Source organism: Spea bombifrons, chromosome 3 (assembly GCF_027358695.1).
Source record: "Spea bombifrons isolate aSpeBom1 chromosome 3, aSpeBom1.2.pri, whole genome shotgun sequence".
Classification (NCBI taxonomy): domain Eukaryota; kingdom Metazoa; phylum Chordata; class Amphibia; order Anura; family Pelobatidae; genus Spea; species Spea bombifrons.
This window is the reverse complement of record NC_071089.1, coordinates 39,717,560-39,734,255: the sequence shown is the minus strand read 5'-3', so window position 1 is coordinate 39,734,255 and position 16,696 is coordinate 39,717,560. Positions and strand designations below refer to the sequence as shown.

Below are 16,696 nucleotides of genomic sequence, written 5' to 3'. Positions count from 1 at the left end.
GAGGGGGCGCTCTACTGGACTTAATATTAACCAACAGACCTGACAGAGTAACTAATGTGCAGGTCAGAGGGCACCTAGGAAATAGTGATCACAATATAATACATTATAACATGTCGTTCGATAAGGGAACTCTTAGAGGAGCCACAAGAACTATGAACTTTAGGAAGGCAAAGTTTGAGCAACTAAGAGAAGCCCTTAACACTGTAAATTGGGAAAATGTCCTCAAAAACAAAAGCACAGACGCTAAATGGGAGATTTTTAAAAATATCTTAAATTCTCACTGTGAAAAGTACATACCGTATGGGAATAAAAGAGTCAGGAACAAGAGAAAACCAATGTGGATAAATAAAAATGTAAAGGTGGCAATAAATGGCAAAAAAAAAAGGCATTTAAGCTACTAAAACAGGAAGGCAGTGAGGAAGCACTAAGAAGCTATCGGGAAAAAAATAAAATATGTAAAAATCAGATAAAAGCAGCAAAAGTGGAGACAGAAAGACTCATTGCCAAAGAGAGTAAAACAAACCCCAAAATGTTCTTTAACTATATAAATAGTAAAAAGGTTAAAAATGAAGGCGTTGGCCCCTTAAAAAGTAATGAGGGAGAAGTTATAGACGGGGATCAGGAAAAAGCTAATCTATTAAATATATTCTTCTCTGCTGTATTCACAGAGGAAAATGAAATGCCAGGTAATATACAGCAGGATGAGATAAATGCCCCAGTACATGTCGCCTGTCTAACCCAGGAAGAAGTGCAGTGCCGCCTAAAAAAAAATCAAAATAGACAAATCACCAGGTCCAGATGGCATTCACCCCCGCGTTCTAAGGGAGTTAAGTAATGTAATAGACAGACCCCTATTTCTAATATTCAAGGACTCTATAGTGACCGGGTCTGTTCCCCAGGACTGGCGCATAGCAAATGTTGTGCCAATATTCAAAAAGGGGACAAAAAGTGACCCGGGGAATTATAGGCCTGTTAGTTTAACTTCTGTTGTATGTAAACTGTTTGAGGGTTTCCTAAGAGATGCTATTTTGGAGAATCTCAATGAAAATAAATGTATGACTCCATATCAGCATGGGTTTACAAGGGATCGGTCCTGTCAAACTAACCTGATCAGCTTTTATGAGGAGGTGAGCTCAAGACTGGATCGGGGTGAATCGCTGGATGTCGTATATCTTGATTTTTCCAAAGCATTCGATACGGTGCCACATAAAAGGCTGGTACATAAAATGAGAATGCTTGGACTGGGGGAGAATGTGTGTATGTGGGTAAGTAATTGGCTCAGTGATAGGAAACAGAGGGTGGTTATTAATGGTACATACTCTGAGTGGGTGACTGTTACTAGTGGAGTACCACAGGGGTCAGTTTTGGGTCCTATTCTTTTTAATATATTTATTAATGACCTTGTAGAGGGATTGTATAGTAAAGTATCAATCTTTGCAGACGATACTAAGCTCTGTAACGTGGTTGACACAATAGAGGACAGTGCACGATTACAAATGGATCTGCATAGGTTGGAGGCTTGGGCTGGGATGTGGCAGATGAGGTTCAACACGGATAAATGTAAGGTTATGCACATGGGGAAGAAAAATCCAGGCTGGGAATATGTATTAAATGGGAAAACACTGGGGACGACTGACATGGAAAAGGACTTAGGAGTCTTGGTTAACAGTAAATTTAGCTGTAGCGACCAGTGTCGGGCAGCTGCTGCTAAGGCAAATAAAATCATGGGGTGCATCAAAAGGGGCATGGATGCCCACGACAAGGAAATAATTCTACCATTGTACAAGTCACTAGTCAGACCACACATGGAATACTGTGTACAGTACTGGGCACCAGTGTACAAGAAAGATATAGTGGAGCTGGAGAGGGTTCAAAGACGGGCAACCAGAGTAATAAGGGGAATGGAAGGACTACAGTACCCAGAAAGATTATCAGAATTAGGGTTATTTAGTTTGGAAAAAAGACGGCTTAGGGGGGACTTAATAACTATGTATAAATATATAAGGGGGCAGTACAGAGATCACTCCCAGGACCTATTTATACCCAGGACTGTATCTATAACAAGGGGACATCCTCTACGGCTGGAGGAAAGAAGGTTTCTACACCAGCACAGACGTGGGTTCTTTACAGTAAGAGCGGTGAGACTATGGAACTCTCTGCCAGAGGAAGTGGTAATGGTAAACTCAATAAAAGAGTTTAAAAGGAGCCTGGACGTGTTTCTTGAAAGCAATAATATTACAAGTTATGGATATTAGATTAACAGGGACAGAACGTTGATCCAGGGATTTATTCTGATTGCCATATTTGGAGTCGGGAAGGAATTTTCCCCCTGGTATGGGGCAATTGGCATCTGCTTCATAAGGGTTTTTTGCCTTCCTCTGGATCAACACAGTAGGGACACAATATGTATATAGGTTGAACTTGATGGACTTTGGTCTTTTTTTCAACCTTATGAACTATGTTACTATGTTACTAATGGTATTTTCTTCCCAATAGAACACATCTGTGCTAGAAAACCATCACTGGAGGTCCACCATTGGCATGCTGAGAGAATCAAGATTATTGGCACATCTGCCAAAGGAAATGACGTACGTTTGTTGGGGGGTGGTGTTCCTATTTTACTTTTAGTTTTTTTAGTCATGCAAATATTACATCTGTAATGCACGATCGATTAGGGGGCATACAGATGCTGTGCAAACAACCACAAAGTGGATAGTATCAACACGATAATGGTGCGCTTCTATCTACTCAGCTGAATTTAACACTTTTGTAACTAAATATAGCATTATAGACACTGTCAGGGCACTCGGTGCCGGATCAGGTAGGAGTCTCAATGCAGGGGCAGGTTTAGAACATGGCTGTAGGCAGGCTGATGTGTCCAGTTCAGGGCTGTGCTCTACTCTAGCTTTAGATTTTCTCTTGGGCGCCATCTTTAGGTGTTCAGAGAGAGCAGGATAAAAACAGGCAGGAAACTGGAAGCCCACTGGCAAGGCAGACGGCTAGGAAGCCCACTGGCAGGGCAGACGGCTAGGAAGCCCACTGGCAGGGCAGACGGCTAGGTAGCAGCTGGACTGGTAGTTACGTCTGGGACACGCCGGGGTCTGGTACACAAATCGGAATCGTTGAAGTAGCCAAGAGTCATACACGGAAAACAGATCAGATGCAGAAACACAGTAGGTCAGTATAGGTCAGGGCCACGAACACAATGCTCTAGCAATGAGGCTAGGATGATGCCTGGTTTATATTGAGCCTTAATTGAACAAATGAGGGGCAGGTGTTCCGAGAGCATTAGGGAACAGCATGGTCCAAGGAAGAGGCAGAAGGAGACCGTGATCCAAGATCCACCCGGTGGAGTAGTGGATAGGTGGATAGTGGATAGGATTAGATTCCACAAGGTTGCAGGTTTGAATCCCTGTGGTTCCTGGTTCCTTAAAGGCTGGCCTCTGGACAGCCTCTTGCTTCCAAGATCAGACGAGATTGGGGCATTCAGGGTGGTAGGTAATATGCAACCGGAACCGGGTGAAGAACAACACCCACGGTGATTGTCTGGGACACAGGCGACTCGGAGGTACTCCGGGTTCCTGTGATCCGGCGCCACTCCTGTAACGAGGATAAAATGGCCAGCAGTTCCCGATCCCCTAAGCTGTAGTTAGCCTCAGCCGGGCTGAGAAGCCTAGAATAGAACGAGACAGGATGCAGACGGACTCTTCACCATAAGGAGACTTCCAGACAGGAACATGCTGGGTTGGTTGCGGGAATCAAAAAGAGCGACCAGCACTACCGCTTTGCTGGCTGGAGTCACCACGTACGGATTCACTGTTCAAGGCGCAAGTCCACTCAATAACGGGGGCTGGAGAACAGGAACACTGCTCTTGCAGAGCCAGGTCCAGAAACATTCATGCTTCATGACAGGCAGGAAGAGCTAACAGAACCCCGGAACTATAATAACGGAAAAACAAAGTCCAGTCAGAAACGCCTAACGAGCCGAAAGCGCTGCAGTCTCCGCTCTGCAAACTCCTGGCTGTTTGCCTGCGGTCATATATCAGTTACTGGGACCATACAGACGACTGTAATGACCCAGAGTGCCCAAAGATGGCGTTCAGGGGTTATTGTGCAATGGGACAGGGCCTGGTGCAGGGCGACTGTACTCACCCGGGTGTTGAGCACCTAGGGTTGTGCAGCCACATACCAGCACCCTGACATCTCCAGACAAATGTGCAGGACGCTGCAGGCTGTAAGTAGGGAAGCTAAGCAGAGGAACAGCAGAGACATAGCAAGCAAGGGGGACAGTGTGAGCAAGGGACAGGGAGACCAAGAAAGAAACATAGCCAGACATGACGTGTACAGGACACAACAGAGGACAGGGAAAAAGGAACACAAGGGATGGAGTGAGGAGCCGAGATCCTCAGACGCTTCTCCTTTAAGCAAGGATAGGATATCTTAACTGGGACATGGGGAGAGGACAGAGGAACAGAAATCCTCAGATGATTCAGGGAAGAGAGGGCAAAGGCACATAAGAGACAGAACTGGTAAAGTCCTATATCCTGACTAAGATATTATGTATGTTCCAATGTTCAGTGTAGAAGGAGTTGAGTTGACATACCAGTGCCAACAGCTAAAAGTTGTTGAGGCGTGTCATGACCATAATCTGGTTATCACCTATTGTTTTGGCAATCCGCTCTAACCACATGACTTGGCCATTACAGACAGGACATTGAGCAGCAGTTGGGCTCCTTAATCTTGTCAACAGACATCAATCGTCAGAATGAGTTTCTCAGTCGTTTTAAAGATCACCTCAACAATAAAGATCTCCGCTTAGAGGACTCGGAGCACAGGCACTTTATGTTGCAGGTAATATTAACATACATTTATTATTTCAGTTATTTACAAGAACTGGCATTTCAATATACACATGCAAAACCATCAGTTAAGGCATCAGTTCAAAAACAAAAAACTTTAATGATTTATAATAAAAGACAGCATGTTGATAGAAGCGGGGAGGACCTGAAATAAATACATCTAACACTTTTAAAATTTGACGCTCGACTTGCGTATCAATGTGTGACGTAGTCATGCGGTTATGCTAATTGGGCTGCCCACAATTCAGGTGCAGTTAAAAGTAGTATTTACCCAAAAGTCTGTCTTAGTTCTTTGGCCCAAGTTGGTTAAGATTCACTTAACATTCACTTAACATCCATTTTCATCGTTCTGCAGAAACCTTTTTGGTTCACCCTCAACGATGCCTTTACTGCTAGTTCCAACTGGGGGGGGGCAGTTGGTTACCCCTGAAAGTTCTTTGGCAGTGGAGCTCTATGGCTTTTAAAAATGCACTCAGAAAAACAGGGAAACGTTTCTGGTGCAGAGTACCCCATCACCTTAGAAAAGTTGATATTGTCCTTTGGATAACTAATTACAATTACTGTTACAAAGACATAATCGATGATGTTAGCCACAACGGTGAGTAGTCTGACCAAGGTCCTGTATGTTCCAAAGGAAACCATATTTTCTTGTGGTATAACAGTGTTTCTGAACTATATTGTTGTGATTTTAAAATCACAGGTTAACCACTTTGCAGAGGGATCTACTCTTTACATTGCATAATGCAATCCTGTCTATATATTTTACCAATATATGTTTTTGTAGACCTGATGTATCATTTAATTAGGCAAAATGAAATTCATCAGTGTCTTATTGCAGATCGCCCTGAAGTGTGCCGACATCTGCAACCCTTGCCGTGTCTGGGAGCTGAGCAAGCAGTGGAGTGAGAGAGTCTGCGAGGAGTTCTACAGGCAAGGTTAGGGCCCAAATGTTAAAATAGGCGCTCCTCAACATTGTAGGCAGCATTCAGCCAAAGCAATACCTCCTTGATGTTTATTTATAAAAAAGCTAAAATGTGTGGTTAGATCAAGCCTGAGTCTTGAAATCAGTTAGCAAATTATTTTTTTATTTATTTATTTATTTTTGGCTTCAATTTATATTTACAATGAGACTTGAGTTTAGGAAGATAAGTAATTCATTACCAACCCTATGATTGACTGTTCCTGATTCACAGAGCCTCAGGCAATCCATATCTGTGTCCATTGTCAGCTGAGCTTACTAATAATTCCTCTTTCAGATGTATACAAAGCTTTGGCGCTTTGTTTGTGTAATCTATGTGATCTATAATTCTAATATTTATTTTTGCAAACCTTCAGGATTTAAAACAACAGTAATATATGAAAATAGCTTTAGCACTTTATGGCATGCCTACTAATGTCAATTACATGTAATTATAATTTATAGGGGCTATGGTGGCTAAGAATAACCATCAAACAAGTATCAAAAATGTGTTTTTCATATATACGGAACACTAGGTGGACTAATGTAATTCCTACCCAAAACAGTAACGGATTTCTTGCTTGTTGACAATTTTTCTCTGTTAGGACAATGAAATCTGCATGTCATTCTTATACTTTACACCAATCAAATTTGATGTGTCCTTCTGAGCTCTAATGCTTCCATGTAATGTCACAATGGAATCAATGGAATTAGTTTTTTTAATATTTCTGCCTATGAAAACAGTGGTAAGATATGTAACAGATATGTATATCAAGCATACCCAGGGCTAGTAAAACAAGACTCCTACTTCTGCTACAGGATGAGCTCTTGAAGATATATTTAGAAATAGTCCTAACTCCTGAATGTGTTGTTTGAATCATTATATATGTATCTTCTATCACACTATTATATCAGACATTGTTACATCATAGTAGCTAAATGGCAGCAACATTGCTTACACAGATGCCACAAGTTAATGCTATCCTAGCAACCAGGAGAAATGAGCATATACTATGTCAACTGCATGTGACTGGAAGCCTGGTTGCAAACTAGCAACCTTATATGTATGGCTAGGAACAGTTCTAGGCCTGGTTTATACATTATAGATTAACAGCAGTGTTTTTTGCATACCCGGTGGACTACACTTTAATTATTGTGTTATTAATTGTATTATTAATAATGAATTCTCTTTTGTTGGCCTTATCCCTAACAAGAGATCTGTAGAGTAACTGTTTCTCCAGGGCTCTTTTCTGCACACTATTGCGCAATCCCTATCAAATCTCTTATACCTTTTTAGCCACCTCTTTTCCCTATTTACCACTTAAATACCACTCTAACCAGTATGGAGCACACACACCACTCTGAACACAAATTTTTTTTTCCCCCAATTATACCATCATGGTTAATACATTGGTAAAGTAAGATGAGAAATGATAAGGAAGGAAGTAGGGCTGCAACAACTAATCGATTAAAATCGATAATAATCAATAAAGAAATTCGTTGCCAACGAATTTCATTATCGATTAGTTGAATCGATTATTATCGATTATAAAATGAGGGTTTTTTCAGAGCAAACGCTCTGAAAAATACCCCTCATTATATAATCCGTTTAGTCTGGCTCACAGCAGCAGTTCCTACTTCCCAGTCCCTCCCTGTAATCACTGTGACAACTGGCCCCGCCCCTTCCTTCTCCCAGAAGGCCAGAACCACATGGCTGTGACACTCATCTAACTGTAAGTATAACATTAATATTTGGGCTACTGAAAGTTAGGGGAGGTGAGGGTTAATTTAGGGGCAGTTATGGTTAATGGGGTGTTTAGGGTTAATTTAGGGGCAGTTATGGTAAATGGGGTGTTTAGGGGAAACTATGGTTAATGGGGTGTTTAGGGGCAGTTATGGTTAATGGGGTGTTTAGGGTTAATTTAGGGGCAGCTATGGTTAATGGGGTGTTTAGGGTTAATTTAGGAGCAGCTGCGGTTAATGGGGTGTTTGGGGTTAATTTGAGGCAGTTGTGGTTAATGGGGTGTTTAGGGTTAATTTAGGGGATGCTGTGGTTAATGGGGTGTTTAGGGTTAATTTAGAGGCAGTTATGGTTAATGGGGTGTTTAGGGTTAATTTAGCGGATGCTGTGGTTGATGGGGTGTTTAGGGTTAATTTAGGGGTAGTTATGGTTAATGGGGTGTTTAGGGTTAATTTAGGGGATGCTGTGGTTGATGGGGTGTTTAGGGTTAATTTAGGGGTAGTTATGGTTAATGGGGTGTTTAGGGTTAATTTAGGGGATGCTGTGGTTGATGGGGTGTTTAGGGTTAATTTAGGGGTAGTTATGGTTAATGGGGTGTTTAGGGTTAATTTAGGGGATGCTGTGGTTGATGGGGTGTTTAGGGTTAATTTAGGGGTAGTTATGGTTAATGGGGTGTTTAGGGTTAATTTAATAATGAGGACTGAGGGTTAATTTGATTAATTTAATAAAGTTAACTTAAGGTGCAGTTAGATATAAAGGGGGGCAGACTAAAGGGAATCTAAATCCTGGGGGCCATGAAGATTAACCCAGTACTTATTTATAAAAGTATGGTGTCAGTGTGATGCGAACGGGTCTGTGACTCTATGATAGGACTATGAAGGCATATCTGGGGAGGATAGAGTGACATATCTGGGGGTATAAGGCATATACATTATATAAGGCATATGTGGGGAGGACGGAGTGGTGTATCAGGATGTATAAGGCATATCTGGGGTAGAGTGGTATATCTGGGGAGGATGGAGTGGTGTATCAGGGGGTATAAGGCGTATCAGGCACAGTGGCATATGTGGGAGGCAGCGTGGCATATGTGGGAGGCAGCGTGGAGTGGCATATGTGGGAGGCAGCGTGGAGTGGCATATGTGGGAGGCAGCGTGGAGTGGCATATGTGGGAAGCAGAGTGGAGTGGTATATGTGGGAAGCAGAGTGGAGTGGTATATGTGGGAGGCAGCCTGGAGTGGTATATGTGGGAGGCAGCCTGGAGTGGTATATGTGGGAGGCAGCGTGGAGTGGCATATGTGGGAGGCAGCGTGGAGTGGAATATGTGGGAGGCAGCGTGGAGTGGTATATGTGGGAGGCAGCGTGGAGTGGTATATGTGGGAGGCAGCCTAGAGTGGTATATGTGGGAGGCAGCGTGGAGTGGTATACGTGGGAGGCAGCCTGGAGTGGTATACGTGGGAGGCAGCGTGGAGTGGCATATGTGGGAGGCAGCGTGGAGTGGTATATGTGGGAGGCAGCCTAGAGTGGTATATGTGGGAGGCAGTCTAGAGTGGTATATGTGGGAGGCAGCCTGGAGTGGTATATTGCAGCCCTAGAAGGAAGTTTGTAATGACTCTCAAATCTTGCAGATAAAGGCTATGAAAGAGAAATGTGAAGATAAAATTGGGAAGGGGAACTCAATCCACAAAAGTTCCACCATCACAACCCTCCATTGTAGCTTAATAGGATAATGGTATTTCATTAATGGTGTTATTTTTTCCAGTTAAGCTCAGATAAGGCTGGGTGGAGCAAAAGCATGTCTGAAGCATGATTTAGCTGTTCAATCCCCACAAACACATTGTATCCTATTTAATCTAGTCCAAATAAAAAAAAAAGTGTCATACCACAAATAACTACCGTATTTGCTCGATTATAAGACAAGTTTTTTTCCTGAGCAAATGCTCTGAAAAATACACCTCGTCTTATAATCGGGGTCGTCTTATAATCAGACCTCAAATAGGTCTGATTATGAGACTAAAATCCAGATCCCCCGCAGTCAGAGATCAGAGTTCCCCGCACCGGGGCGGCCGGGGAACTCTGACAGCCGGGGAAGGTCGATGGACGCAGACAACCCCCGCTGCTAACCGCACCTCCTCCCGGCTGCAGCGGAAGTTGTCTAAGCGAATCGCGTAGAGCTCTGCGCGCTGCCCGGACTACGCACCGGGAACTCAGAAGCACCGGTAAGTTTGGAGGAGGGAGGGGGACGGAGTGTTACATGGGGGGCATAAGGTATTTCAGGAGGCAGAGTGCGCTATGAAATGCCTTTTAACCCCCTTTTAACCCCCTTTTAACTCTGCCTCCTGAAATGCCTTATACCTCCCTATATGCCACTCTTCCCCATAATATGCCTTTTAACCCCCTAAATGCCAGAGTGGCATATAGGGGTATAAGGCAATTCTGGAGGCAGAGTGGCACATAGGGGGTTAAAAGGCATATCATGGGGCACAGTGGCATTTAGAGGGTTAAAAGGCATATCATGGGGCACAGTGGCATATGGGGGGTATAAGGCATTGCCTGGGGGCAGATGTGCATAAAAAATGTGCAGGTTAAAAAAAAGGAAATAAAAACAAAATATTTTTCTCAATCATAGCTTTTATTAAAAAAAATAGTTCACGCTCTGAACTCAGCCAAGAGGAAGCAACATCTTTCTCAGATGGAGGACCTTGGGGCCACCCTTTCCAGACTTCAAGCGGAGCACAAGCGTTCCGGGGACGCTCGTCTTCTGCGGGAGATAGTTTCCACCAGGGGCCAGCTTAACCTCTTGCTTTCATCTGACACTACCAGGGCGCTTCTCCGCACTAAACAGCGGTTTTTTGAGAAGGCGAATAAACCAGACACTATGTTGGCAAGGAGGCTCCAGAACCTCATACGCTCCCGGACTATACGTCATATAAAGACTACATCGGGCAGCCTGACCTCTGACCCTGGAGTGATTGCGGATCGGTTTGCGGAGTACTACTCTCACCTATACGACGGCAAGAAGGCTGCCCCTGAGGTTTCGCTTTCGTCTGACCTGCAACAGTTTCTCTCTGAGTGTAAGTTGCCTTCGCTTGCTCCTTCGGCCCTAGCTAACCTGAATGCCCTTATTACGGTGGATGAGGTCTCTGCTGCCCTTAAGTGTTTTAAGAATTCGAAGGCTCCGGGTCCCGATGGCTTTACCGCTAAATATTATAAATCTTTCGCTGCCTGCCTTCTTCCGCATCTGGCCACATTATTTAATACGTTCCTCAAGGGGGAGGCGTGCCCTTCTGTAGACATGCAGAGAGCCAAGATAGTTATGATCCCCAAGGAAGGCAAGGACCCCTCGCTCTGTTCCAGTTATAGACCCATCTCCCTTATTAATATTGATTTGAAGCTTTTTGCCAAGGTGCTCGCCCTCCGGTTAAACAAGGTCTTGCCCGCTCTGGTCCATCCTGACCAGGTGGGATTTGTCCCGGGGAGGGAGGCCCCGGATAATATTAGGCGCTCTTTGAACCTGGTCCACTCGTGTCGGAGACTCGGGTCACCAATGATGCTCCTGTCTCTGGACGCGGAAAAGGCCTTCGACCGAGTGGACTGGGGGTATTTGTGGTCGGTCTTGCGGGCCTTTGGCTTTTCCGGGGCTTTTTTGCGAGGTGCGCAGGCTTTATATACGCTCCCTTCTGCCGTGGTGGATATTGGCACGTTCCGCTCCCGGTCTTTTGCAATTAAGGGGGGTACCCGCCAGGGCTGTCCCCTCTCGCCATTGTTATTTGCACTGGCCATTGAGCCGTTAGCTCAGGCCATCCGTCTGCACCCGGATATTAAGGGTCTTACTGTGGGTGGTCGGGACTACAAACTTAGCTTGTTTGCAGACAATGTCCTGCTCTCTTTGACGTCCCCCCTCACGTCCCTGCCTAATTTGTATCAATTGCTTGGACGGTTCGGGAAGCTTTCGGGTTACAAAATCAATTCCGATAAATGCGAAGCCCTCAATGTTAGTCTTCCCTCCCCTACGGTTAAGCTCCTCTCCCTTAATTTTGATTTTAAATGGCGGCCTTTCTCCCTGCGGTCTTTGGGCATTAATATCACCCCCTCTCATCACCAGATGTATGCGGCCAACTACCTGCCGCTAATTCAGACCCTAAAGCGCGATCTTGCCACTTGGTCCACCTATGCTTTATCGTTTATGGGGCGGATCTATGCGGTGAAAATGAATTTGTTGCCCAAGTTGTTGTATCTTTTTCGTTCCATCTCCTTGCCGATCCTTCGGAAAGATATTGCGGGCCTTCAGGGGGCTATTGAGAGGTTTGTTTGGCAGGGCCGGAGGAGCAGGCTTGCTAGATCGACCCTATATAGGTCGAAGAAGGCTGGAGGGCTATCCACTCCCCTCCTTTATGAATACTATGTTGCGGCTCAGTTGGCCATGCTTTTGTCCCTCTCGGTGCGCCCCTCCCCTGCGCGCTGGGTTCAGCTGGAGTCTGATCTCTCCTCTGGGGCGAATCTCCGATGGCTTATGTGGCTCCCTACCCTGGATAAAAGCAGGATATCTGACAGCCCTACCCTCCTACATTCGTTCTCTCTCTGGTACCGGGTTCGTCGCAAATATAAGCTCATGGACAATGGTTCTAGATTGCAACCGGTGTTCCAGAATCAAGATTTCCCGGCAGGTCTTCAGATTCGTCCGTTCCAGTGGTGGGTTGACAAGGGTCTGGTTACAGTGGGAGATCTGCTCCTCAACGGTCGGCCCTACTCCTTCCAGCAACTAGCCTCATTGCACGACATGCCTATGTCTGAAACTTTTCGATACCGCCAGATTTCTCATTTTCTCCTTCAGTTCCTCAAGCGTTTTCCGGATTACGTTGCTACCTTTTATGAACACTTGTGCGCGCGTCCCCATAGAATCGGTGGGGCGATATCACTTCTGTACAACCACGCTTTGGGGGTGAAGTACCCGTCCTCGCCTTCTTTTGAAAGCCAATGGGAGACCGATTTGGATCAAGCTCTCGACTCCTCTGATTGGGGGGAGATTTATGAGAACATTTGGAAAGTCTGCTTTAAGGTGTTGTCTCGCTGGCATCTCACCCCTTCACGCCTGCACCGTATGTTCCCGACGCATTCCCCTCTCTGTTTTCGTGGCTGTGACGAGGTGGGGACCCCGCTGCATATTTGGTGGGCCTGCCCCAAGCTTGTGCCGATATGGGCCCATTTCTTCAGTTTGCTGAGCGATGCTCTTGGGGAATCCCTCCGACCCGAGCCTTGGTCGGCTCTTCTCTGTAGATGCTATCCTTCGGATACTCTGTCTAAACCAGCGCATCGTCTTATATTTCGAGTCTGTACGGCGGTCCGTCTCGCTATTGCCCAAGTGTGGAAATCTGGCACTCCTGAGCTGCACGTCGTTGAAGCTAAAATTTGGCATATGCTGAAGATGGAAAAGATCACGGCTTACCTGCATGACAGGTCCCACATTTTCTTTCTCACCTGGGGCCCGTGGATGGAGAAATTTGGGATGTCACCAGCAACGGTTTCGTGGATCTGACCTGTGGCTGCTACCTGTTGTTCGGCTGGCTGAGGCTCTGAGGTTTCTGAGAGTTCTATCTCTTTTTTTTTTTTTTTTTTTTTTTTTTTTCTTCTCTCTTTCTTTCTTTTTTCTCCCCCTCTCCTTTTTTCGGTGCTTATCTTTGGTCTTCTGGCTTTATCTCTTTTCTTTTCTCTGCATTTCTCTCTGGAGATGATTTTCGATACTTACACCTATTCCAGACTCACCGGCGCTGTTATTATGTGCGCTCAATGTGTGCCTTCGTCTTTTGGGCGGTGTGCCTTGGGCCTATTATTAGGGTACATTCTGTTTACGTTATCTCCTGTTTCGCGCTCATTGGCGTTGTCGTGATGTGTACACTGTACCTATGATGTGGTGTTTTGTCTGTATTTGAGTTTATTTGGAAGTCATCTTTTCTATTGACAAAATAAAAATTACTTCTCAAAAAAAAAAAAAAAAAAAAATAGTTCACATAGTTTACATGAATTAACATTTTTCTTTTTTTCATAAATTAATATTCAGATTTTGGGGGGTCGTCTTATAATCAGGGTCGTCTTATAATCGAGCAAATACGGTACTTTAGGAACAGGACATTAGCTCAGTGCTTTGAACTTTGCAATATAATAACAAGAGAAAACGGCTAACCTTGTGTTGTTCTTTTCTTCTTAGGAGATCTTGAGCGAAAGTTTGGACTGGATATTAGCCCACTTTGTAATCAGCAAAAGGATTCAATACCTAGTATACAAGTTGGTGAGTACATTGACTTATGATTTCACTTTATACTTTTTTTAAAAAAAAAATGTATGTGGATTACTCTCTGCATATCCCCCAAGTGTCCCTCTTTAGGAGGGACAGTTCCTCATTTTTAAGGATCTTAATTTGCTTGATGTGAATGTATCACACAGATCTATAGCCACAAATGTCACGCTAATGTGCAATTAGCATACACAATAATGTATATATAATACTTCCTTTTCTAAATGTAGCACCACTCCTTGTACTGTAAAGTACGATCAAATTCTAAAAATGTGGAGCCACTTGGCTTTGCAGAGTGTTTCAGCTGAAGTAACCTACAGAACAGGAAAAGATTGTGAGAAGATCTGGACTGGCACACAGGATAAATGCCCGGTGGGCCACTGACCAACAGGGCCCAATATTCGCCCGCTCAGTGGATTGTGGGGTCTGTGTTAAAAGAGCAGTATCAGTCCCCATGTTTTATTTTTAAATAAATGTTGGAGTATATTTTGTTGTGAATTTCACTGCATGTGAACTATAACACGTGTTGCTTAGTTATGGTTGTCTCTACTGCAACCAAATAACAGCGTATAAACATCTTGTACATGCTTAGTAACACTCCTATTGAAATCACAGAAACAGCAGCAGCCAATTGCATGTATGCTAGTAGGACATCCGTGTATATATAGCACGGTATTTGGTCTTTTGATTCCCATTCAGTTTTTTAATGTTTGAGTTCGATGATTGATTTCATAAAAACTCCAAAAACCATGGAACCCTTTTGTTCTGCATGTATATCGTTTTTAAGGACCTTTACATAGTTTTTTTTTACTTTTGAGTAATGCATCTGCTTTTGGTGTATTCACAGGCTTCATAACCTACATAGCTGAGCCCCTCTTTGTGGAGTGGGCCAGGTTTACGGGGGACACACCTCTTTCTGTAAATATGTTAAACCATCTCAGGAAGAACAAGTCCAAGTGGAGAGCACTGCTACACAAACAATGCAGCAAGAGCAATGATCATATGGGACAAGTAACAGAGGGCAAGGAAGACCAGAAGTTTAGTGAAGGTGGAGCCCCTTAGTGACGGCTTCAGAGTCTTCCCTGTTTTGTTGCTTTCTTTGCTGCTAACAGTGAAGAGCAATTAAAGATAAAGCTCCGATGGGCTACTGTTGCTTAGAAAAAAATTAGATGGAGCATAATAACCACCCTCATTCTGGTATCCTGTTTTCTTAGCATCTCCAGCAATTCTGTCTTGGCTCAGAAACAGGTAAACCCCTGGGTACCAGTCAGGTATGGTTCCTCTAACTGATTGAGGGAGGCACTTTGAATTGTTTATGGTTTCCTGGAGGAAGTCATTACATGGATTCAATGTTCACAGACTGCAGGGGCAATCGTGAATATGCTCAGAGTGCTAAACCGGACAAAACACATCTGCTCGGGAGTATTATGCCATCCATCTCCAAAAGAATCACAAAGACACACACCAGCATCTACTGGACTCTAAAAAGAGTTCTATATTTTATTAAAGTCTAAAACAGCTGATTTTTTTTTCTTTTTAATTTTTATATTTTCCAAAGCAACTCTACAAATTTGAAACTGAAGCATTATCCACACGACCATAGACCAGTAAAATTTTTATTTTTGAATGCTGTAACATCACTTACAATGCAATGTTAGCCATTTAATGAGTTGGACGCCATATCCAGTGTAATGGTTGTGATGGTCGCACAGAGTGTGGTCTGAGAGTGTTAAACATTCCTAACAAATGGCCACTTTCTTGTTTCTATGATACACATGTAATGCTATGTATAGTCTAATCTGTATATTTTTTGTATGTACTGATCCTCATGCCAAAATGCTGAAGCTTATTGGAACTGCTACTTGTAAAAAATGAAGGCACTGTGAACAGAATTTTAACAACAAATATATATATAGCATTTGTAAATATGGTACATAGGTTATTTCTAACAGTGCTCTCATTTCCAGATAAAGGCCTTAAATTTAACTTGTCACATTTAATTTGCTGTGGTCTACGCGTAAGTCACAAAGTTACAAAGAAACCGAATGGAGGCTATTTAAAATTCTGTACTTCACATGCATTCCAAGGGGTCTAGAATATGTTCTGTCATGGCATTGAATCTACTAATCATTGTAGCTGGTAGTGTCCTCAGATACAAACAAAACTACCCTATTTGTTCCAGCTGTATATGTTTATGGTAAGGTACTTGTTTTTATGTTTAGTTAACAGGTTCTGATAAAAGATAAAACTATAAGATAAAAATATATCCCTTTAAAAAAAACACAAAGGGCCTGCCAAGAACTTTGGACACAAAAACTGAAAAGAAGCCATTTAATTATTGTCCATGTGTGTGGGGTTTAATCTTGCATTATTATTATTATTATTTTCTAGTGGTTTACTAGTAAAAGTGGTATTGCTCTCTTGGTTGGTCTAAGATTCAGACACTATGTTGGGGCATAAGAGGTTCAGTTCAATGAACCATCTAAAATCTAGACTGAATATGAGCATGTTAAAATCATACTCACATTAGGCAATTCAACTTCCAGAGGAGAGATAAAAAATGTTTATTAACTGCTCAAATGTACACATCTAGTGAGCATATCTTAAAATCAGAGTGTATGCTGTTTCCACGTCTAAACCACTGCAAGTCTAATAAGATCAAAGGAAATTATATATTTGCCACAGCAGAAGCTGATTAGAGCCAATGTTGTAATCCAGCAGTGATAGTACTATGTTGGCTGATGGTCTGTTTGCCCCCTATGTTAAATCAAAATATTTGTGCTGCAGCTAATATGTGTTGACCATTACTGCTTAAAAATGAACAATTACATTTGCAGTATGTTTGAAAT

At 43.3% G+C, this 16,696-nt stretch overlaps 1 protein-coding gene across 2 annotated transcripts in view; it reads left to right on the top strand.

The window, feature by feature from the left end:
* PDE7B (phosphodiesterase 7B) overlaps nt 1-16,270 on the top strand; it is a 335,544-nt gene extending 319,274 nt beyond the window's left edge. For both annotated transcript variants that reach the window (XM_053459174.1, XM_053459173.1), the window contains 5 exons: nt 2,497-2,588; nt 4,707-4,851; nt 5,698-5,794; nt 13,761-13,841; nt 14,695-16,270. In XM_053459174.1, the coding sequence (XP_053315149.1) occupies nt 2,497-2,588; nt 4,707-4,851; nt 5,698-5,794; nt 13,761-13,841; nt 14,695-14,909 (630 nt within the window). In that variant the 3' untranslated portion in view covers nt 14,910-16,270. The remainder of the gene's footprint in view (nt 1-2,496; nt 2,589-4,706; nt 4,852-5,697; nt 5,795-13,760; nt 13,842-14,694) is intronic.
* The last annotated feature ends 426 nt before the right edge of the window (nt 16,271-16,696 follow it).